The following is a 23,260-nucleotide window of genomic DNA, read 5'->3' on the forward strand; positions in this document are numbered from 1 at the left end:
AGGGGGGAGTCCCCATCCCTGGGGGGGTTTCAGGGCCGTTGGGATGAGTTGTGGGGGGATGTGGGGTAGGGGAGAACTGTGTAGAGTTGGGCTGAGGGTTGGACTCGCTGATCCCGAGGGGCTTTTCCAACCTGAATGGTTTTGGGATTCTGTTAACAGTGGTTGTGAACAAAGCTTCTGGCAAGTTGGAGATCTCCGATGGAGTTACAGGAAGGATAGACTTACTGCTTCTTCCCCAGTCACTTCCCATCCCCACACATGCAGAGTCTACACTAAGCCCATAACTTTCATTCTTGGTTAAAATTTAGGCCAGGCTCAACTTTCTGCAGCACTCTAACTTGGAGCATGGCTGTCTCAGAAGCCTCCTTGTTTGCTGTGCCACTTCTGGGAGGGAAGAGCAGTTGCAGTGTCTTGGGTATCTACATCCCAGGCCTCCTCATGTGTTTACCTGGGGCTTTGTGGCCAGTGATGCCTGGCAAGGCAATGCTCTTCAAGGTGCTTCACTTACCCCACTTGTGAAACGGGGATGTTTCATGCCTTTCTTGAAGGGCTACTATGATATTTAATTGATTATGGAACTTTAAAAGTGCAAAATCAGGACAAGGTGCATCCACTGTCAGCAGGGAGGATTCCTGCTGCACACAGAGCACGCACACGTGGTCCCTGCTCTGGTGCTTGCTGGAGAAGAGAAGGCAGATGGAAATTAAGAATAAAAAAGGACAGCTGCAGGGCAGCAAAGGCACCCTCATTAATATGCTCCATTAGTCATTCTGTCAAGGTTTAAGTAATTTTTATCAGAAGATTTGAGGGCTGCAGAGCTTGTGATTTCTTGCCCACATTATATTTTTTTTTCTCCCAGCCCTCCTACAGCATTATCATTATACTGATGCACAAAAATCTGTGAAAAAACCTTCTTGTTTTGTTCTGCCAAAATAGGGCTGTTGTTGAACTGTGAGGGTTGTGAAGCTGAAGGATGAATTTTCTGGTGGAGGAGGAAAGACCCAAGACAAATTGAAGTGAAAATTTTGCAAAGGTGCTACTGATTTTTCTTTATCTGCTTTTCTAAGGGCTTTACGTGTTCTGCGTAATCAGCGCGGGGTGTTCTGACATGTGTTTATACCCTGGGCTTTCAGCTGAGATGGAGGGGCTCCTCAGCTCCTCTTAAATAAGCCCCCAATATCCCAGGCTGAGCATGCCACTTCTGCACAATTTGGACTGTGCATCCATTTCAGACAAGGATATCAGCTCTTTTATTTCTGCTTTATGACTTTCCTCTTGACTGACCTTTCAGCCTTTAATTCTCAGTGGCACCTTTGTAGACACATCAGAAACCAAAAAGGTCCTGAGGCCATTTTTAGGTGCAGACACGGCTTTTTGTCATCTCAGTCAGGTGTGGAAGCAGGTCACCATGGATTTCACAGGCGACACGGCAATGTGTTGAGCAGAGTAGGAGCACCTGAGCACACTATTCATCATTGTTTATCTTCCTTCCTTCCCTTTATTCGTTCTATTCTATGTTTAAAAGGGAGTTTTTGCTGCTCTTCCATGGTTGACAAGACTCCGGAGGCAACCAAGTGTTAACTCCATGTGGGTCAGCTCCCCTCTAGTCAATCATTTCCTGCAGGTCCACCAGGTTCAATCATGGCCAAGAATTTAGCAACACACCTGAGGCTAAATCCTGCTGGAGCCCTCAGCAGCCCCAATGTTTCCATTCACGGCTTCATTTTATGTGGTGCAAGCCAGCTTTCTCCTTAGGTCATCACCACATTGCAAGATTAGAAGTAGCTGAGGGGATTAAGAAAGGATGCAATTCCTCCTTGGCAGAGGTCTTGGCAACAGATTACAGCCTCAGGGTCCTGCTGCTTGTTGTGGAAGAAGTGGCTGCACCGCTGGACATCACTGTGAAACTCAAAAAAAAAGTACAACCCCGTACAAAACAGGCTATACAGGGTCATGGTTACTGATTAAAAATAAATGCTAAGGCTCAACATATACCATACAAACATACAGCAGACCATCAGTATTTAATGCTGGACAAGCCATGTGCTTCTCACAGGTAGACTTCTTTTCCATATCAGGGTTAAACGCGTGTGAATCCATTTCACTGTCCAGCCAAAAATATCCCCCCACAAAACAGAACTCAAAATACAGCAGCTCCTTGTGTTGAAATAAAAAATAGGTTTCTAATTATAATTTTTTTTTCCAAGAAAATGTTGCAACTGAGCGGGAGAACAATGTTTCTGTGGTTTTACGGAGCAGTTTTGCCTTTGTTAATGTTGTTCGGTTTTAATTTGGAAAACATTGTGGGCTGGCCTATTCAAACTTCCAAACCCGATTATAAACGCCCGAAGGAGAGAGACACTGTTGAGCAAAGGTGTGGAAAGTGTGATCAATGAGGAATTTTTGCAAGAAGGAATGTTGCTTCATTTGCTGGAGCCACTGCGAAGAAGGAAGGAATAAGCTTCATGTCCACCGTGGGTAGGATAAGCGTTTGTAGGTTTTAGGAAGTCACTTTGAGGCTATGGGGAGGGCTGGTGTGGATTGATGGGGAGCACTGGGAATTTCCATCAGTGAAAGCTTTGAGGAACAAGTTAGGTAGCCTTTGGGATGGAATGTAGGTCCACCAGATTAATGACCTTCTAGAGGCCAGTTCGACATTTCTACCATCTTGAGAAATAGACGTGACTTCTGATGTGAAATGTGCTTTTCAAAATCTCTCTCCCACATTTCCCCCCTCTTATTTATTTATCTATTTATGAAAATATTCTCCACATTTGACCAAATCTCACTGATTATTTCTGCTCCTCTGGAAACCATGAACTGTGTTACTGATCACAAAGCAGCGGGCAGGACACCTCAGGTGCTGTGTGTGTCAGGAGACAGAGCAGAAATAGAAAGCACATGGTTTACAAATGAATGCTAATGAGAAGAGTGAAAAATTATTCAGTTGTCTGGGATGTCTGCTCTGCCTTACTGATGGTTGAATATGCAACCTCTGGCATCCAACTTTTGGTGGATGAAGGCTGGTTGAAAACACTCTTTGTGCCATCTGCTTAAGAGTCTTCATGGCCAAAGAGGCAGAAGAGACGACTGGCCTTGCACTCAGGTCCCTGGGTCCCCAATTTACTATATTATGGTGTATCCTCATATGCAGAAGGTTGCAGCCTCCCCTTTTCGCAGACCCCTGTGCTTCCCCAGGTTATGGTGGCTCGTGGTGAAGGACCATCAGGTCACACGAGGTAGCCTCATAAGAAGGTACTCCTCTCCTCCATGAAACCCTAGGGTGGGAAAGAAAAACCTTGACAAAATGCCACGAGCAGAGGAGCTGCAGGACTTCTTGCAGCCTAGCCAGCTGCCTGCCCAACGCCCGAGCCATGATGGCATCCACATTTATGTGAATAGATGCTAACGGTGGATGGCTTAGAACCATGAAACTTTGGGGTAGAACATCTCAAAATATGTGTACGGCTGGGTGATGCTTGAGAAGTGGGCTTTGAATAGAGGTTAAATTTGATCTCAGGAAAAATCAAGGCGTCACCCGCAATACGTGATGGAAGGGGGGAGAAGTGAGGTCATACTAAGCAAATGGAGAAGTTGATATAAAAGATTTAACTTGACTTTTATCTCAAGACCTTTTCCTGACTGGGTCTTATGTATTTGGCCTTCACTATTTTAGAAGCACAGGAAGAAGACCACAGCTGCTTGAGACATTAATATAGCAAGCTTGCATAGGGAATTATTCTTTTTCCAGTGAGAGATGCCAATATGCATGGTGGTTTTGTGACAGAACCCTTTCAAGGGTGGTGATTTCCCATGGATTTTTTTTTTTTCCTGGAAATTTTGGTGGAAAAGTGGGAAAAAAAATGTTCTGTGTAGAAGTCACTGGGTGTGCTGCCAATGAATCACAACTGTGCATTGAAGGGAATTGTGAATGTGGGACTCTGTACAGGAGAGGTTTTAGCCAGGTGGGAAGAAATCCTGGTTGCTTAAATGCAGCATTGCATGGACATCAACATGTCCTGCTGATGCTAGTGAGAGTATGGACAGTGGCAAAGCAGGAAACTTGAGGAAATAAAATTTCTTCTGGCTCTGATGGATAGAATTAGACCAGATCAAAGATGAGGTAGCCTGAAAGTGGATCAGCCCCACCACTTTTGTGCTGTAAATAAAGACTTCTGCAAGGTCTGACCTTGTTCTGCCACATGTCTATCTCCTTTGAACACCGTAGAGAAGTTTGAGTGTTCTTTTAATACTGAAAAGTTAAGCTCACCTTCGAATTTTGAATAAGGGATTAAAAATGGTGTTGATTTTTTTTTCTTTCTTTACTAGCATCAATAGGAAAATAAAATTGGGGCAGGGTCTTGGCTGCTGCAAGGGGCCAAGAATAGCCACGGTGTGAGCAGTGTAGAGGAAGCCTGGCAGGATGGACTGGTGTGTGTAGGAGGGAAAAATCAGCACCACCATGTCCAGCATGGGCAGGCTTTTGGAAGCAAGGACCACACGCTCTTCCAGCAAGGTTTTGTGAGGGCTGATCCTGCCTCAGGATCTGTGCTAGATGTTTCTCCAGTGGTTGTTTTATGCAAACGCTTGTACTGGTTCTGGACAGTGGAAATTCAAACTTTCCTGAGATTACCGGGAAGGTGTCTGGTTTGAAATGTTTGCATTTCTCCTCATTAATTCTCTCATTAATATGTGAGAAGAAAACCCCCAAAAAAGCCACTTTTTCTCTCCTAAAGGGCTTTTCCTAACTGAGGCCAGACAAAAGCTCTTTGTGGACCCTACTAGCAGAATATCCCCCAGTTACCATCAGCCAAAGAATCTGCTGCATTTTCACCCCAGTCCCTTGCAATACCCACAGGATTCAACAACAAATAACAACAGTGAAACGAGGGAGCTCATCACCACCCTGTGCTCTGGGTGGTTTGGTACCTGGGACTACTCAAGGAACCTGTGTCTGTGTCATCCTGAACATGGTGACATGTTTAGGGCAGTAAATCAGGGGAAAAGGGACAGCCTGTCTCTTGGAAAGCAGAGACCCGACAGGCGGGCAGTGAAACCTGAGCAACTCGGGTAAACCTTCCTAAACACAGTCCAGGAGCTAGCACGGCATGGGGACTACAAGGGGTTTGGATGCAGACACCTAATTGTGAAGGGTGGGAGAACAAGCCCAAATATTGCCTATTTCACTAGTCGAGACGCTTCCTCAGAGAGCTCAGCAAGTCCGAGTCTCAAAATGGAGGCTGATGGGTTGGTTCTAATACATCATCATCTTCAGGAGCAACAGTACATTGCATTAAATAAGCTTTTAATCTGCAAGAGGAACGGAAACAGAGAGGTTCAGATGGTAAATTAGACTATTCATTCCTAACAGGGAAGAGAAAAACATGGCCAGATGATGAAAACAGCATCTGGAGGGAATGAGCTGCCCGGTTTTTACAGCAGCAGTGCAGGGAAGGAGCCCTGGGGGGCAGTGGGAAGAGGAGAGGTGCCTTCATCCCTCTTGGTGGTTTCAGATCAAAGCCGGCGTCACTCTGCAACAGACTCCTTAACAGGAACATTTTTTTGTTCAGTGTGAACTGGATAAAATGCAGTGGGAGTGGTCCTGCTGCAGAAGGAGGCTATGCAGTGGGCCATAGGGGTAGGTCTCTGGCTGTGGGGTCTTCCTGGTGGGCTGTGAGCCAACTGCAGTGAGACTGCCACCTTTTCTGGTCCCTCTCCACACCCTGGTGGAGTGGAGGGTCCTAGAGGTCTTTCTTATGGGCAAGCCTAAGAGCCCGTGGGCATTTACTGCAGGGACCTTTGGTCTCCATGCATGTCTTACAGGGAACTGTAAAAGGGAGCAAGAGAGAAACCAGCCTGGGGATTGCACACTTCTGTGGAGGCCTGCAAAGATATTGCAGAACACCTGGGGACTTATGTGTGAAAACAGGGTGGAAACCACTGCCAGATAGGCTCGACTCAGCTGTGTGAGATTAGAGATTGTGCTTTCAGGTTCAGAAAGCAGATGGAGCCCTTCTGGAGTGGCCTGGGATCTGCATAAGAGAGGACTTTCTCTCTTTTTAGTGCCCTTTTTCACATGCTTTCGCAGTGGTGTCCCTCTAGCTGCCTTCAAAGGACATCCCTGGGCTGTCACTTCATGATTTCTCAGTAAGCAAATTGCAGAAGGCCACACTCTGCCTGGACTTCTTGACTTTGGGTCTCATCTCATGGCCAGGAGATGCCCAGTCTGGAGGAAACAGAGGAGGCATGAGGATGAAGGAATGTGCCTCAGATGACATGTGGGGGCACAGCCATGGTATCTTAGACACCAGACAACCTCCCTGGGATGCAATAGGCAGAACACACCCTATCGAATCCTTTTTATTTTTACTTCTTGCTTCTGAGCTGCTTGAACCATGGCCATTGCTGGAAGAATCTCTACAGCAGCCCAGCTGCAGCTGCTGGGTTTCCCCACTGTCGGCATCAGGAACACGTCTCAAATCAGAAGAAGGAGCTGCCACGCTATTGCCTTGTTTCCCAAGATGACTTGGCAGCCACTAGCTTATTTCTAAGCCTTTGCTGCACCTCGTGGTAGCTCCTCCTTCCTACCTCAGTGGTGGATGACAAGCAGGTTTCTAAAAAAGCTACTTCCCTTTTCATAGGAATAGGAAGTGAAGCTCGCTTAGCAAAGAGAGGTCAGGTACCTCAGATACACTCTCCACCAAAGGACAAGCTCCTGCCCTAAAGCTCAAAGCACTCCCGGCTAACCCTGAAGCTGTCCTCTCCTTCCCAAGCCCCAACCCAACTGCTTCCGTCTCTCTCCCCTGCCCTTAGCTGGAGGAGAATTGAGCAGGAAAAGTGCAAACTGGCAAGGGAGAAGTTTGACGAATCTGCAAGGGCTTCCTCATTTCTGTACCTGGTATGAAAACAGCAGGCCTGCCTCTGCAGCACACCTGGCTGAGGGTGATGGTGTGTGTGTCTGTCCTGGCTGTCTCCAGAGTCACCCTGTGCTGACCCTCTTGACGTGATCCCCGAGTACCTGCAAACCCCAGACAGCCTTGTAGCCCTCCATGTTTTGGGTTTTTTGTTTTTTTTTTTTATTTGTCAGTAGCCCTCCATGTTTTGGGGTTTTTTTTATTTGTCAGGAGCACCGAGCAGTTGCAGAGCCAAGGCTGATTTCCATGCCATGTGTCTGATGGGGGTTAACCATGGAGGGCACTTCACAGCCCCTCGAGTAGTGCCGGGGCATCAAGTGTGTGCGTCTTGGAGCAGCTGCTCCCATCTTACACAGCATCATGTCCTCAGCCAGCCTTGTCTTGTCCTTGGGTCTGTTGACTCTTAAAGGTCCTCTGCCTTGACCTCAGCTTAGATCTGCTCTGCAGAGCCTTTCCTCCTGTAAACAACATCACCAGCGTGTGGGTGACCTTTAGGTTGTGTATCACACTCGGTGGATGTCGGCTGATGTTTGTCCTCCTCAGTGAGAGCAGCTGAAGCTCAAACTATGTGAGGTCATTCCAATCTCGAGTTGGCTGATACCAAGAGCCCCTTCCCTCCTGCTACCCCATATAACACAAAAACGATGTCACACAATTAAACAGAGAGTTTTGCACAGTGGTTATCGGGCGTCTCATCTCTGCAACAGCTTAAGAAAATACATTGAAAACACCCCAGAGAATCCAGCTCTTTATGCACCCTACGGGAAGCCTCAGGAGTCTGTAGAAACAAGTCCTGCTTTTTATACAACACTTATCTCCAAAGACAGAGGCGTTTCGGTCTCCCTATTGAACATGCTGAGGCAGAATGAGAGTGTCACTTCCTCAGAGTCACCCACAAGTCCCTGTCCAGGTCTTCTTTCTTTAGACCAAGCTGCTATGGTTGAGTAGGTTCATAGAGCGTTGGGGCTCACTGGAACAAGATGCATTTCATCTGAAAAAGGTCTTATTTTAATCACAGAAAGGAAAGATCATTGCAAAACCAGTTTGTTCAGCTGTTTCCTAAAATTTGGTGGTTTGCATAGTGGAAACACAATCCATTCACAGTCGTTGTAGCTGTTTTTAATGACAGCTGTTAATAGCCTGTGGGTTTTGCTGGGTTTTGTGTCTGGATTCTCTTTGGGTTTCTCGCCTTCCTCACTGCTATTTTTTATTGGCCAGGTTGTCTGGGAAGTGCAACTCCCACCCCCTCTCAGATGATCATTTTTATATTCAAAATAGAGCAAGGAATCCTCGGGGGGGCGAGAAAAGAGCCAGTTCTGACACAAAGACCTGATTAAAAAAAGAAAGCCCATTAAAAGCATTTGCAAAATCAGGCTGCTCCTCCAAGCTGGGGGTGTAACATTCAAAGCGGTCGGTCCCATGGATGGTGTGGACGTGGTGGGAGCCAGAAGTCTCTAACGGAGAAATTCTGCAAGGGCCCTCAGCCCCATGGAGCATCTGTCATGGGTCGGACCAGTGGTTCGTCCGTCCTCGGATCGTGTCTCCAGGAGCATCTGCATAGGAAGCAGGCAAGTAGGGAACATCCCACCCCCATCCACGTTCCCCTGAGGGTGGGGAGAAAACCAGCAGGTTTTTCTCTATCCTCTTCCTCTCTCTCTCCCATCCCTCCTTCACGTGATGCTCCCCCTGCCCTGTTTCCCTTCCCCAAGATCTGCGGGGTAGAGAGATGATGGAGGCTCTACCCAGCGGCTGCTAAGATCCAGCCCCGAGGGATGGTTTGCAGGGATGCTGTTCCCTCGGTTTACTGCAAAAGGAGAGGAGGACAAATAAGTGCCAGGCATGCAAACCCTGGGACTGCCATCCCCCCATCTCCCACCAGGGCCTTGAGGGGGAAGAGGGTGAATATATGTGGGGAAGGCTGGTCAGAGCTGGACACAACTGTGATGAGTAGGGGAAGTGCTCTGGCAGCCAGAAGCTGTTTCTGACATGCGGTTGAAGGTGTTCAGGTGGGGAATTGGAGATGTACCTCTTTCCCTACAGCCTTTTGCCTCATCTGAGGATGGTGGGAGGGAGCATCATTCCCTCCGAGACCTGACCCAAGGAGGGGGTCTCTGACAGCACCGAATGCCTGAGCACCAGCTTGCCACCAGCTTCATTGCTCCTCTCAGGACATGGCTAATGGATCCTACAAAATGCTGTCCTTTTGCTAGGAAAAGACAGTCCCTAGGATGTAGGGCCTCCAGGAAGGGCCTTTTCCAGGGCAGAAATGTGGGCAGCCACACATGGAGGTGTGGAGTAACACCCCATCTCTGTCCTCATGTTCCCAGGGCTGTGAGGGCCAGGACCTCCCCACATGCCTACAGACCCCCGTGATGTGCCCTCAGAGGGCTGTGAAACAGCATCAGGGATTCTGGCCAAGCCAGCACAGCCTGTGCCCACTTCCACAGGACTTAGATGCCAGGTAGGGGTGGCCTGCAGAGAGGATTTCTGCCTGCTGTGCTCCAATTCACCCATAGTCGGGCCCACACCCACACCGGGCAGCAGACAGATTTGGGGTGTAACTTGGTTTGAAATTCCAGCCACTGCAGAAATTGCCATCAAGCAATGCAGTTTTGTGATAAAACCTCTCGCACCTGCAGAACTCCAGACATGCTCCAGGTACCCAAAGAGATGTGCCTGCTTCTCTTGGCCCCATCCTCCTCCTTCCCACCTCCAGTGCATCCCACCTCCCCCTGCTGCAGGACCTCAGGTCCCGAAGAGCCATCCCCAGCAGACATCCCACCTGGCTGATGCAATACCTGGGGCGAGCTCATGAGGAAAACATGTTTAAGGGAGGTGGGATAAGCAATCTTCCCTCCTTCTCTTCACTCCCTGGGACCCTGAGCCCTGGCTCTGCTTCCTGGCCCACAGCCTCCTGCAGCTCAGCTGAGCATCTGCCAGGTTCCAGCAGGGCACAATGCTCAATGTAAGCAGCCATTTTTCCTCCAGACAGATGTTTTCATTAGCGAATGACCACTCTGGCAGCAGGCGGCTGTTTTCTAATTCTGGAGAGAGCAAGAAGCTTGCTTTTTTTTTTTCTTTTTCTTTTTTTTTTTTTTTTTTATCTGCTTAAACTCAGGGTCCTGGAAACCTGTGTGCTCCCACCCCCAACCTCACACACAAGCCTTCTCCCATGGGATGTCCCAGCTCTTTAGAAAGGTCTGAAATAGCCAGATTCTCTGCTTGGTTTGTTTGCTTGGGCCAGGCTCACCTGCAAAGCACGGCCTAAGAAAGATGGTAGGTTCAGGCCATACTTAACTTGCAATGGAAATGTCACGCTGGCTAGGATTGCAGCAAGAGATCCCGAAACAAGCCGATTGGCTTCAAACTCATTTCTGCAATGTGTAGCCCTCACCAAGGGGTAAATCACAGGAGCATAGAGCTCTTGCATGTGTTCTCCAGCTGCCCTGAGCTGGAAGGGAACAGATGTTACCCAGACCAGTTTGGCCACACTGGCTGTGTTCGATACTGGGATCTGCAGCAGCACAGCACCAATATTAGCACCTGGAGGGCCTGGCTGCTCCTGGACAAGATCTTCATGCTCCCTCAAAGACCTTTCACACAGGCCAGAGTGTTTGAAAGAGGCCTCAGTGTAAACACAAACACAACTTGGTATATTTCTCCAACAAGGACCAGGGCTGGATGGGATCTGAAAATTGCCCGTAGGATATTCCCAGTTCTCCAGCAAGGATCCAACATACAAGCCAGACATTTTCTTGAATCCCCAGCAAAAAGAACATGATGTTTCTTGTTCTTGTCTCTCCAGCTCTTCCCAGGGACTTTCTGCCACAATCCCTCCTCATACACCCTGCTCCTGCTGAGCAGCAGCTTTTGGCTATGAAAATTCCCCTGATGTTAGCTGGAGACCCAGAGCTGTGCGTGTCTCGCTTGCAGGGAGGGGTCTTCAGCAAGACTTGGGCCACTGTGTCCTAGAGGATGATGGCCATAGCCTCCACCTTCTGCCTCTGAAAAAGACCTTCTGCATGGTCAGTGATGTTTATAGTACAGCACACTTTTTTTTTGTAGCTGTCTTCTAACTCTTAGCAACAAAGCTAATCATTAAAAAAAAAAAAAAAAAAAAAAAAAAAAAAAACCCAGCACAAGTAGAAAATAGTGACAGTAGAAAACGCTTCGGTAGCAAATCTTCATTCCTGTTTAAGTAACTGATCTCACCAAGATCTCAGTAATTCTCTGGTTTTGTGTCTTGCAAAGCAATCCAAGGGTGCCAGGTCAGGAAATGTATTGAAGAGCTATTTTGTTGAGGAAAACGAGAATTTAATACATCTGGGATATGCCTAGAAGTGGAAGAAAATTTTTTTTTCTACTGAACTTCTTTGCTTCTCATTGGTGCCAAAATGCAAAACCGGAATACTTGAATTATTGTATACAAAGTGAGTTGATTTCAGCAATTCTTTCTTGAAGGGTGAGGACTTGCAAAGAGAAATTCAGCATTTAAAACCCTTCATAACTGGCTATATCTGCATTTTCAAAGTAATTCTTTTACGGCTTTTACTGTAATTTTCTTTTCAAAAAGTGTTTTCTTTAAAAAAAAATACATTCTGAAGTTTTAAAAAGAAGTGAAATATGTAGTTGTGGTGAACGCTGAAAACGCTTTGTTGGACACGCCCTAGAATCTGAATGGAAAGGGGGCTCATTTTGTGATTTCACTGGGCTTTGGGGGTTTTTTGGAGCTGCCCTCACAGTGAAACACTATTGGCTTGCTTGGGTCTTGACCTATTTTTCCATGGCACAGTTTCATGGGGGTGAGGCAGATGATGAGCCGACACTTCTGCTTTTCTGCTAGAGTCTGTCTTGTTCTTTCCCCACACCCACCCATACAATCCCAAGGCCATTCATCTGTGTCATCCACATCCCTCTTGCAGAATACGTTGCTGCATTCACATCAGAAACAACTTTTTTTTTTGTTTTCTTGCTCTGGTAGAGGAAACCAGCCGACCGCAGTAGGTGGTGTGTCCATGGTGCAGGGCTGCTTACCATAAAGATGAGATGGGCAAATGCTTGCAGTGCTTGGCTTAGCCCAGGTTCTTCCATCCTACCCTATGATCTGCTGCAACAAAAGGAGTAAGGGCATCCAGCAGGTCCGATTCGACGCTGCCTTGTTTGATTTAGCCCACCCTGGGCACTCAAACCAGGCCAAGCACAGGTGTAAGGCAGGTCTCCAAACCCTGTGGTTAGCAAAGACTCGTGTCCATCTCTACTGGGCTTTGGTCCCCCTGGAGCTCCAAGGGTTTAATGGTTGCTCCTGTAGGATATGTTCTCCACTCCTCTTTGAAGATGGGTGAGTGGTAGGACATTTAGTCAAATCCCCTCCTCTCCACCACGAAGATGTTGTCCAAGTGCCAGCAGAAGCACTGTTGGAGCAGGGCCTTGTGGTGGGATCTCCAGAAGACACACACACACACCCCCCCTTGGCCCACTGAAGCTGGAACATCCTGACCCGCACCCAGCTGTCACTAGCCAAAACGTCAGCTCACCTGCCCCTCTGAAGGCTGCTAAATCACCTGCTGAAGACACACAGCACATTTTAGGGGTCCTAGGTCCTACACAAGCATCCGGCGTGCCTGTGACCTGCGTGTCTGTCCCACACGTGTTCACAGCTGGGTGCCACACGGAGCTCACCATCCTCCTGTCTATTGACTTTTTCAGCAAAGCCTTGCTTTGACTCTCCCAGGAAGCTTTCCGAGTCAAATATATTTGCTCAAAACTTATCAGCAGCTAAGCCGAACTATTTTTTGCTAAAACTTTTCAAGCATGTGGAAAAATTTTGTGTTGCCTTAAAGTTTTTTTTGTTCAGGTTTGATTTCTAGTTGCTTTAAAAAGAACTTGTTATATAGATTTTCTTTTTTCTTTTTTTTTTTTTTTTGAACTTGAGTGAAGTTGAGGAAACAAGGTTCCCTGCTCTTGGCTATTAAATATAAGCAAACTCTTTTAGATGTGAAAACCTGAAAATTCACAAAAGGAAATTTTCACGCTTTTCTTTTCAGGCTCTTTTCCACTGGGGGGGAAAGTCTGGGAGAACTACTATCTGTTACTTTGTTCAAATGGGGTTTTTTTGTGAAGCTAATTAAAAAAAAAATTAATCAGAAGTAGAAACACTGTGGAAAAAGATACATTCAACTCAGCCACTTTTTAAATTTTTTTAAATTACTTTTTAAAAAAGGAAGATTCCAACAGCTGTGTGCTGAGAGCTCACCAGCATCTCTCTGCATCTGACAACATCTGTCTGCAGCACTATTTTGGGATTTTGTATAATACCTGCCGGCATGAAAGATGGTCGCATTGGCTGCCAAAGGCTGCAGAGGCAACCTGGAGAGCATGGCCGGTGGCTGCCGCAGGGACCGTGAATACCCAGAGCTGTGCTAATGCCCTTTGTGTGTGGGCGGGAGTGAGTGACCTTTGTGGGAGACTTCACTGGTTCCACTTCCCAGCCGTGCTGGGACATGCTCTTCACTCCTCTGTGCTGTTTTGCACGGATGTGTCTCTGACACATGCGTGTAGGGAGAAAGCTCAGTTTGTGCAGGCATGCAGAGAGATGTTTCCAGGCTCGGCACGGTGCAGAAAGGGTTGTAACATGCCCCTGGATGCAGGAGCACTGTGGGGAGATGCACAGGTTTGGGCACGATCCTCATTCCTCTCAAACCCTGTCAGAGGAGCTGGGATGGACACAAGATCCTGATGGGACATGCTGAGGTTGACATTCTTCTATGTCCTTTCCCACTGGCCTCACCAGTGCTGCCATCGAGAGCAACTCAAAACCCCAAAATGTGCATCCACTGTCCTGCAGATTGTCCGTCCAGTCTCTCATAAGATCATCCTGGTGACATACTGGTGGTCAAAGCATATTGCTGACTCGTGCTATACCGCACGTCCCCTAACTCAGCTGAAAAGACAGCAATTGCCATGTCTGTATCTCCCATTTGGGAGCCGAGTATCTCAAAGACCCCGAGATGCTCCAGTGAGATAGTAACAAGGACCGTAGATAGATGTCCAACACACAGGTAGACTTCGTGTCTTTTATGGTTGGTAATGAGTGGTATCTAAAACTTTTTTATCATCCAGCCTTGACTTAAAATGATACCTTACAGTTCCCTGGGTGAAAAGGGAACTCCAGCTACTCTCAGTTACTACCCTGGCAAATAACACCCTTCAGAATCAGAAATCCTGTCACAAAGTTATCTTCCACCAATTTGCAAGCGGAAGAGCACAAAACTCTCACTTAATAAATTATGTGCCATTGCATGACAACCAGTTCTAAGCAAATCAAACCCTGCTTGCAACCTGGAAGGGAGGCTGCCAAATTAATATGAAGTTGCTGCAGGAAATGCTGTGGCTGATTCAGTGGGTGAAACTTCCCCTCCAACTGTGTTGTCAGTGTCCAGAGCGGTGCTGAGCCCTGGGTGGAGATGGATGGGCCACCTGTAAACTCAAGTCAGAGAAAAACTCAGAGAAGTTTGGATGCTGAAAAACATTTGACTAACGTGTTGGGATATCCTGAAATATTTCCTTCTGTTTTGTTTACATTACCAGTAAAAATAAAAATGAGGCAGAAGGGAGAAGATATTTCAAAAAAAATAACACCTTAAAATATTGGGAAACTCTGTTGGAAACCTCATTTCAGAGTCCCAGTTTTTGAAATATTAGTTACGTGCTAGAAAGCAAAAAAAAAGTTGCTCTTACTTGAATATTTTTTTTTCCCACTAGTCTGCTTTGCTGGCAGCTAATTTGAACACATCTGTTGGAGTCTGACTGTCACACCACGGTGCCAGACTGACATTTGGGGGAACTGCCTAACCACATTGTTCCCTGGGCCTCCAGTCCCTAGTCCTCTATGTTCATTGCAGACCTTGAGGTATTTTGGCAAGAATAGGAGCCAACATGTCTTTGTTCAGCTACAGGTATTCAGGATTTGGGTTGTCTCGTGGTTTTTTGGGTTTGGTTTAAAGCAAGGACTGGGACAGACTTTGGTTCTGGATGATGCAGATACCTTATATACTCATGGCAACAGCACTTCAGTAATGCTGGCTTCAACTGTTCCCTACATTTTCAGGGGGCTGAGAGGCTGAGTTTGTCATGGTTTAACTATCTTGGCTACCCAGACTATCTATTACGCTAGAATTATTGACCAGAGCTGAAATTACATTTCTGGGCTGCAAGTTAAACGAGTCCTCAAGAATAAACGTGGAGACCCTAGTGTGGATGAGGGGATAGTCCATGGAAAGGGCTTGATTCATTTGTGTCTAGTGATCCTTGAGGTGTCCAGGAGGTCTGAGACATACAAATGGTGTTGCGAAACATAATCCACGATGTATGAGAGACCCACACCTTGTGAGAACCGAGGGCACACGCCAAAAGGTACCAGGGTATTGCACATGGACAACAGAGCCAAGCCCTAGGCCCACACTTTCCAGGCAGAATGGATGCAGGTTACACCATATTTGACTCCCTGAGCTTCTTGCAGTCCTCCAAAATGTCACATGAGGTCCCATGTCTTTGTGGACAAGCTCAGGATGTGTCTGTGCTGCCTAAGCATGAGGAGTGGTGGGACTGGTACCGCGCAGATAGCTACTACATCTGTGTGCTGCTTTTGCTGCTTGGGGGGGACATGACCCATGGAAAGCACTGAGCAACGTGAGTACGGCTTGTTCGTGCTCTGGGGACTGTATGACCCTCTTGAAGACCTGGTACACCTGAGCAGCTCAGCAGAGAGATGTTCCCCAGGATCTCCAGCAACCTCTCTCTGACTCTCCAGCAGTGCATGCATGCAGTATCACCCGGCTCTGGAGCGAGTCTGCTTGATGTCATCTGGGGATCTCTGCATTGGAGAGGGGACATATCCACAACACTTATTTATATAGCCCGTTTTATTCTGGTCACTTGTAGTGTCTGTCTGAGCCTCATCTACAAAGTGTGAAACACCAGAGGTGTGTGAGAACAAAAAAACATGGGCCTCACAAGCTCCAGAGTAGCAGGAGGACTGTAGATGGGATGACTTTAGACTCTTCTCTCCACTGTCCCATTGCCCTGCATTCTCATCTTCTCCAACTTGTTCTTCATGAATGAGAAGATTGTTTTGTCCCTCAGTGCCTGCCCCTTTCCCCAAGAGCAGTCTCATTAAAAAGTAATTTTTGGTCTTCCTTCCAGGATGGGCTTGTTTGGGAGCAAAAATCAGCTGACATCCAATGAGAAACATACTTCTGGAAGTGACCCAAAAAACAAGAGTAAACCTTCTTCTGCCCTACCCAAGGTAAGCCTTCAGTTTTGTGTCTGTCTGGGATCCTCTACAGCTCAGTTAGTGTCTGGGGTGATGCAGGCAATACTTGTGCATACCAGCAGGAACTCAAGTATTTTTATTTCCTATAATTTGGTCACCAGTTGGGAAATGTTGTTCCAAGGGCAGAAAGCAAATGTTCGTGCCCAGCTTCTTCCCGTAAACTTCTTAATATGGGGTGAACTGTTCAATCAACCATTTCTTGCTCTGGGATTTTTCTCTGTCAGAAAGAATGCCATTTTCTCTTTGGGGATATGTTATGGCTGTGGATTGCCTGAGCTGGAGCTCTGAAAGACTATGTTGTGTTGAGCCTGGCTCAATTATTTGCTTGGACTGGACTGAAGAGCAGGGCAGTGGACAGGGAGAGAAAGTGCAGAGGCCACTGCCCTGTGTGCCCTGCATCGCTTGGACACAAGTCCTCCGAGCTCATCCCTGTATCGCTTAAATAGGGCTGCTGCCCTCAGCAACTTGCAACCTAAACTGATGTTGCTGACTTGCAAACTGCACAAAGATGGGTCAGATTTAGGCTTAGATTCAAAGTTGCAAACCGCAGTGGAAACTTTACCATCGGGGAGTACAACAGGTTCACTAAAGAGGGTCTACAGCTAATCTGTGCTGGGGTGAGCTGCGAATCAGGAATGTTGAGCATCTGCTGCTCCAGTTGGATTCATACGGCCTCTGCTTGCATGGGCACAGATGAGTAAGACACTGGGTCAGGATTTAGGACACCTCAAACAGCAAACTCCTCATTTAAACTTTGGAAAGCACTTTACCTATCTGTCTGTCGCTGTACAGAAGACAAGAAGTTGTTTTCCCTGTTCTTGTCAGCACTGCATCCAGCAGCCAGCACAAGAGAAACTCTTAAGTGCAGCTGTCATGTGAAAACCATCTTGGGTATGGAGCTCTGAGAGTGGGGAGAAATTGCCTGTCGTTGCTTTTGATGACAGGCGGAGACGTTTTTCACTCCTTTAGTTTCATTTCTGAGTTCTCCCATGGTTATGTAGTCCAGTTTTCATGACAGCTGATGTCAGATTGACCAAGAAGATGTTATTTTCCTAAATTTCCTTCTCTCGAGCTCACTGGAGAGGAGCTGCTATCAGTGTAAATACAGTATCATCAATCACCTTCTGACACACTTTTTTTTTTTTTTTTTTTTTCGAGAAGTCCATATTTCTTTCAGTTAAATTAGAAAGAGCAGTGGGTGAGCAGCTCTCCCACCTCACACTGCTGCTAAGTAGGAGTCAAAGGATGGCGCAGATGGAAAACATTGGATGTTTTTAATTCAGCATCCATAGTTGGCTCCTTTTGCACTTGTATAAAAATACCTGGCGGTGGTCAAACACCCGGTATAGTCACTAGGCACTGTCCCTCGGACTGATCACATGACTGGTGTTTGAAGATGGGTAGAGGCCGACAGAGCCCACTAGTCCATTTCCATATTTTTTTTCCTTAACCTCAAAAACAAGGTGGTTGCATCCCAGCTGCTGATTAGGAGTGATCTGTGGCCAACTGAACACTCTCGGGGTCTGTGTCAAACCAAACTAGGGACCATGTCAACATTTTAAATGGGTGCCCAGATGAGTTTCAGCACCTCGCTGCTGTTTAATTTGTTAATAAAGCACTGCCTTCGATTTTTAAAACTTATCCCTGAGCAAAGGATATCCCATGAGCCTTGGGGCAATTGTAGCAAAGAGTATCCCCTGGTTTTCTGATTCAAATAATACTGCAATTGTCGTTTCTCAATGGGACGGTTCATGCTTCATCCCCCGTTGATCTGAAATTTGACATCAGTGAACTAGACCAGGGTCTAAATGAGTGGGTAGCAGATTTATGCTTTTATTCAGAGGGGAGGCAAGCGTTATTCAAGCTGACAGCTGAGACAGCTATGAACACATCATGGCAAAATATGCTAAAGCAATCACAACACACATGGAACCAGATCCAGGGGCTGTTGACTGACTACACTGGGCTTAGATCAGACTCCCGCTCATCTGTGAAGCCGAGAGCAGGTCTTCCTGATAACACAGCGAAGTAATAAACATTTTATTTTTTCTTTCTATCAAAGGGCAGACAATTTATCAACATCCCTCATCTAAACCAAGCCTCTGTACAAGGTAAGATTCTTAGCTCAATTTTCTTCACCCTCCCATGGGGTTTTGCAAGGTGGTGGTCCCCCAACAGCAGATCATGAGAACAAGCCGTCATGTTGCAAGGCTGTGGTTTCTGTATCTTTACATTGCTGGGCAGGGAGTTTATCAGTGTGTTTCAGAAGGTTCAGTTTATATCACTAGCTGTTTGTAGCTGCCGTTTTCCCTCGCTCATCAGAGAAATTAAGAGGGAAAAGCAGTCCTTCTTCACTAGTCGAGCAAAGTGAGATCTGAGACATCGGCAGCATGAGATTTCTCTGTCTGCTGCCCTGTCTGCAGCGTGGCAACTGGTGGATGCTGTATCCAGTTAGCTGAAAATTTCAGAGGAGCTAGCAGGCATCAGAGAGACTACAAAGAGAACGAGAAGAAAGGAAAGAGTATAAAATAAGGATGCGCAGAGCCCCTGCTCGGAGACTGACTGTTGGCTTCATCCACCTCTGCAATTATCTGTGGGTCACAGATGGCATTTTGTAGATGATTGCCTTTTAGCAGGAAGCTCTCCGCTACCTCTGCCCAGCCTCCGACAGCAACTTGTATATATTTCTATTAAAGAAGTTTTGCAGGTTAAGGACAGAGAGAGAGAGAGAGAGAGAATTAGGAGGCAAAAAGTAGAGGAAGCTTGGAAGAAAGCAGTTAGCAACGCACAAATGTTCCTCATGTCGGCAAAAGTGTAGGATTAGGGGAGGCAGGGTATGAGGAAAGGAAAAAGTGGGAAGACAAATAAATAGGATGGGTGGAACGACAGTGCTAGATCTTCTTAGGTCTTATGGATGATGATGGAGGGTCTCTGCCATGGGGCACGCAGAGGAACTCCTCAAACATCAGAATGTTCTTCAAAACTGACATTTGTGACAGAGATCAAATCTGGGGGAGGTGTAGCTCTTCAAACATGTGAAATGGGATGTGTTTCTGTGGAAGAACCATTTTTCCAGAAACCATGGTTTCTTTCACAAAATTGTTTTCATGGCTTATTTCCAAGCAGCCGTGCTCTCCTAACTCCACAACCAAGCAGACACTGCCAGTTTTTCACAGGGTTTTTTCTATCAACTTTCTCACTCCAGCCAGAAGCACAACAGAAGCTGTCTTCAGGGAGGCGGCTTTTACTTCTGCTTCATGCCAGAAGGCAGAAGTGGAAAGACGCTAAAAAATGCATTAAGTACCATGTTAGCCATTTTCAGCTCTCAAAAATATTTTGGTTTGTTAGGTTCAGTTCCAGTTTTGAAGGAATATTCACACTGACAGTCTGAGGAACTTCTTATTTTTCTCTACCCATACCTGAGTTTCCAGAAATGATGATATGTCTGACTCTGTCCTGTGCGGCATAAATGGGCTCGTAGGAACCATTTAAGATGTTTGAGATAACTGAGATAATCTCATGAAGGAAGGCAATTCAAGTGAATTGATAAAGAAAGCACAAAATCCAGGCAATTCAATCACATTAAAAAATCGAAGAGGTGAATTGTATCCTGCAGGAGCACTTCAAATTCAGTCAGAAAAAAATATTGACTATGGAAGTGTGACACCAAGGTGATAAAATCAAACCCTTCTTTTCTTTCCTTTTTTTTTTTTTTTTTTTTTTTTTTTGCATTTTATTTTTTTTTTTCCTGATCTTGGTGTTATGCAACATGTTTCACAGTTTCGAGCTTTTACATCACTCTCTCTGAAATTATATATTTAGTTATTGTTAACAAAAGCCTAATTTCTCCTGACACTTTTTGCCTTAATTGAAGTAACATAAAGGCAGGCAAGGAATGCATAACTCTAGATTTAACGCAGTGTTGGCAGCACCACCAATCCACTTTTTACTTGGGGTGGGTTCTTCTGCCATGTGGGTCTCTCGTTCATTTTAACGTGGTTCCCTAAGTTCTCACGATGTCTTTGGTTCTAGATCGCGATGGAGACAAAATTGACCTTTAATTCCACCCCTCTAAAGGCTCCACTACAGCAAAGTCCTGGCCCAAGATGGTGGGCCCCAAACACCCGGCTTTAAATACCGCTGGTGGATAGAGTTGGTTGTTTTGGGTGCTTGTCCTCAGGCGTTATAATAACCTGTGGCTGCACAAAGAATTGGTCTCTCTGTCGAAGTCATTTCTTCTGATTGAGGAACTGCAACTTCTTCCCCCTCTTCGCCTGCTTTTGGCTAACCATGATATGAATAGGATTGATTTTCAGGGGGTGGGAGCTTATTGTGCTCGGGAAATTGAGATTTTTTTTGAGACATCTCAAGATGGGCATCGAAGCTTCTAGTTGTTTTTATTGTTGTTCCTTGAATATGGGTTTGAGTTTGAAAGGAATGCTGTCAGAAATGTGGTTTCGAGCTGAACTGGGAAAAGGAGGGGTTATTTCTGCTGCAAAGGCTGACTTTTCAATGAGAAATTAGAACTTCTCATTAAAAATGGGCATGCGTTGCCTTTCAATAGCAAGGAGGGAAGGTGAGAGGAAATGTTCAGATTTCCTAATAAAAAGAGTTATGAGTTTAGGCCTGAGATGATTTTATGAGAAAAGCAGAAATTATCTGCAAAAAACATTCACTGTGTCAAAACACAAGGCAGAAAGGTAGGAAGCACTCTCGCAGTGCAAGCCTGGATGTCTCAGGTGACATCTCCCACAGTCTCACACCCAGGCTTGCTGATCAGCTGTCAGATGTCATAGTCCCAGCCCGTAGTCTTATTCATCTCCACCAAGAGGATCTAATGGTGTTCCCCTTGGTGACAGCAGCAGTGAGGCCGGTGTGCCACCAGCAGCTCTGTGTTTTGAAGGCATCCTTTTCTAGCGCATTTTTTACCTTGATCGACCAGACCACGCCATGCTGAAATGGGAAGCTAGACCATTTTTCCACAGCAGTAACTCATCGCTCAGTGCACCCAGCTGGCCAACACACGTGCTGTGAGCTGTCATTTACCCCATGACCATCCTAGGATGGCTCTAAACCAATCCACGGCCCTCTGGGGGACCCTGGCACAGTCTCAGCATGGCTCCATAGGCGTGGGAGGGTTGCAAAGACCTTCTATTCATGACGGGGCAGCGGTGGGAAGACTGTTTGAATCATTTCTATTAAGCCATCAAATGGGCACTCAGCCTACGCAAACCGAGCTGGTATCTAACTTTCCTGACAGCAACTCTGAGCCAAGATGTATTTGGCTCGCAATCAAAGTCTCTGGGCTGCTAGCATTATCTGTAAAGTAGTCACTCCTAGCAGCCCCGACAGCTTCGCTGCTGTAGAGTCACTCATGACCTAACTTGATCAAATAGGCCAAGAAAGTATTATCAACGCTGTTTCTCAGCGGGGCGACGGACTCAGAGACAGGAAGAGTCACTTACATCATGAGACGGCAAGTCTTGCTGGCTTGAGCAGAGAGAACCTTTCTTCTGGCTCGCCGGAGTGTGTAGTGTTCTCAATGTGTATTTTGAGACGAGGGAAAGAAGTGATCGTAATATTTTTTTTCAACATATAAAACCTTTTTGTCTTTGCTATATTTCCTCTTTTTCTTTCCTCCCCTCTCCTTGTTTTTTGTTTGATTTATTTGTACTTCTGTTAGTCTCTTCGACATCAAGACTACATTTTTCATTTTTGTGGAATACATAGCCACTCTGTGCTTAAAGATGTTTACACATTTGCTTCTACTTTTCAAAGCAAAAGTGTGACCACTTCATTATTTTACTTTGAAGAGGAGCAGGATGACGCATGTGGATGAACGTGTTTGTTGTGGACACCTTGCCGTAGGCACATGCCCCAAAACCTTTCAGGTCAGAGAAACTGGGTGATAACAACGTTCTCAAGGAGGCAACAAGAGTTTGGGTGGATCGCTAAGGTCAAACACTTTAAGATTCCTCAAAGGGAAGCCCTCAACTGTGCAAGCTATTTTAAGACTTCAAAGCATTCTCCCTTGTGACTGATCATCCTTTTCCCTGTAAGTAGGAGAGTGTGAGGCTCTGCTGAAACCTCTTATGGATGTCCAAGTTCCTCCCCGCAAGCCTGAAGGGAACTGCTCAGGGCTCTGGTTTACAAAGCTGCATTTCCTCCCACGCTGACCCCTTCTCCTCCCTCCTCTACAATAAATCGCCAGCAGAGCCGCAGCCAGGCCTTGCACAGACACAAAACCCAGGTTACCCCAGAGACACGTTATCTTGCAGTGACAAAGGGACAGTCTGGCTCTCTTGCTGGTGGCATTATTTGAAAAGGTCACACTGAGACTGTGGCTTGACAGTCTGTTTTGAAAAATGCTAATAATAGACCATCCATTGGTCTCGGTGCATTTATTAGGCTGTGTACAAGCTAAAACCTTCCAGCAGCAAATGGTGTCTTTCTTTTCTTTTCTTTTCTTTTCTTTTCTTTTCTTTTCTTTTCTTTTCTTTTCTTTTCTTTTCTTTTCTTTTCTTTTCTTTTCTTTTCTTTTCTTTTCTTTTCTTTTCTTTTCTTTTCTTTTCTTTTCTTTTCTTTTCTTTTCTTTTCTTTTCTTTTCTTTTCTTTTCTTTTCTTTTCTTTTCTTTTCTTTTCTTTTCTTTTCTTTTCTTTTCTTTTCTTTTCTTTTCTTTTCTTTTCTTTTCTTTTCTTTTCTTTTCTTTTCTTTTCTTTTCTTTTCTTTTCTTTTCTTTTCTTTTCTTTTCTTTTCTTTTCTTTTCTTTTCTTTTCTTTTCTTTTCTTTTCTTTTCTTTTCTTTTCTTTTCTTTTCTTTTCTTTTCTTTTCTTTTCTTTTCTTTTCTTTTCTTTTCTTTTCTTTTCTTTTCTTTTCTTTTCTTTTCTTTTCTTTTCTTTTCTTTTCTTTTCTTTTCTTTTCTTTTCTTTTCTTTTCTTTTCTTTTCTTTTCTTTTCTTTTCTTTTCTTTTCTTTTCTTTTCTTTTCTTTTCTTTTCTTTTCTTTTCTTTTCTTT

At 45.7% G+C, this 23,260-nt stretch overlaps 1 protein-coding gene across 1 annotated transcript in view; it reads left to right on the forward strand.

The window, feature by feature from the left end:
* The first annotated feature begins 8,270 nt into the window (after positions 1 to 8,270).
* The window catches only part of BLK (BLK proto-oncogene, Src family tyrosine kinase), a 36,258-nt gene continuing 21,268 nt past the window's right edge, over positions 8,271 to 23,260 (forward strand). Inside the window, exons 1-3 of the mRNA XM_026845095.1 lie at positions 8,271 to 8,482; positions 16,116 to 16,218; positions 18,308 to 18,356. Coding sequence (XP_026700896.1) covers positions 8,403 to 8,482; positions 16,116 to 16,218; positions 18,308 to 18,356 — 232 coding nt within the window. The 5' untranslated portion in view covers positions 8,271 to 8,402. The remainder of the gene's footprint in view (positions 8,483 to 16,115; positions 16,219 to 18,307; positions 18,357 to 23,260) is intronic.

This window comes from Athene cunicularia (assembly GCF_003259725.1).
Source record: "Athene cunicularia isolate RWA chromosome 3 unlocalized genomic scaffold, athCun1 chr3_part1, whole genome shotgun sequence".
In the NCBI taxonomy this organism is placed as follows: domain Eukaryota; kingdom Metazoa; phylum Chordata; class Aves; order Strigiformes; family Strigidae; genus Athene; species Athene cunicularia.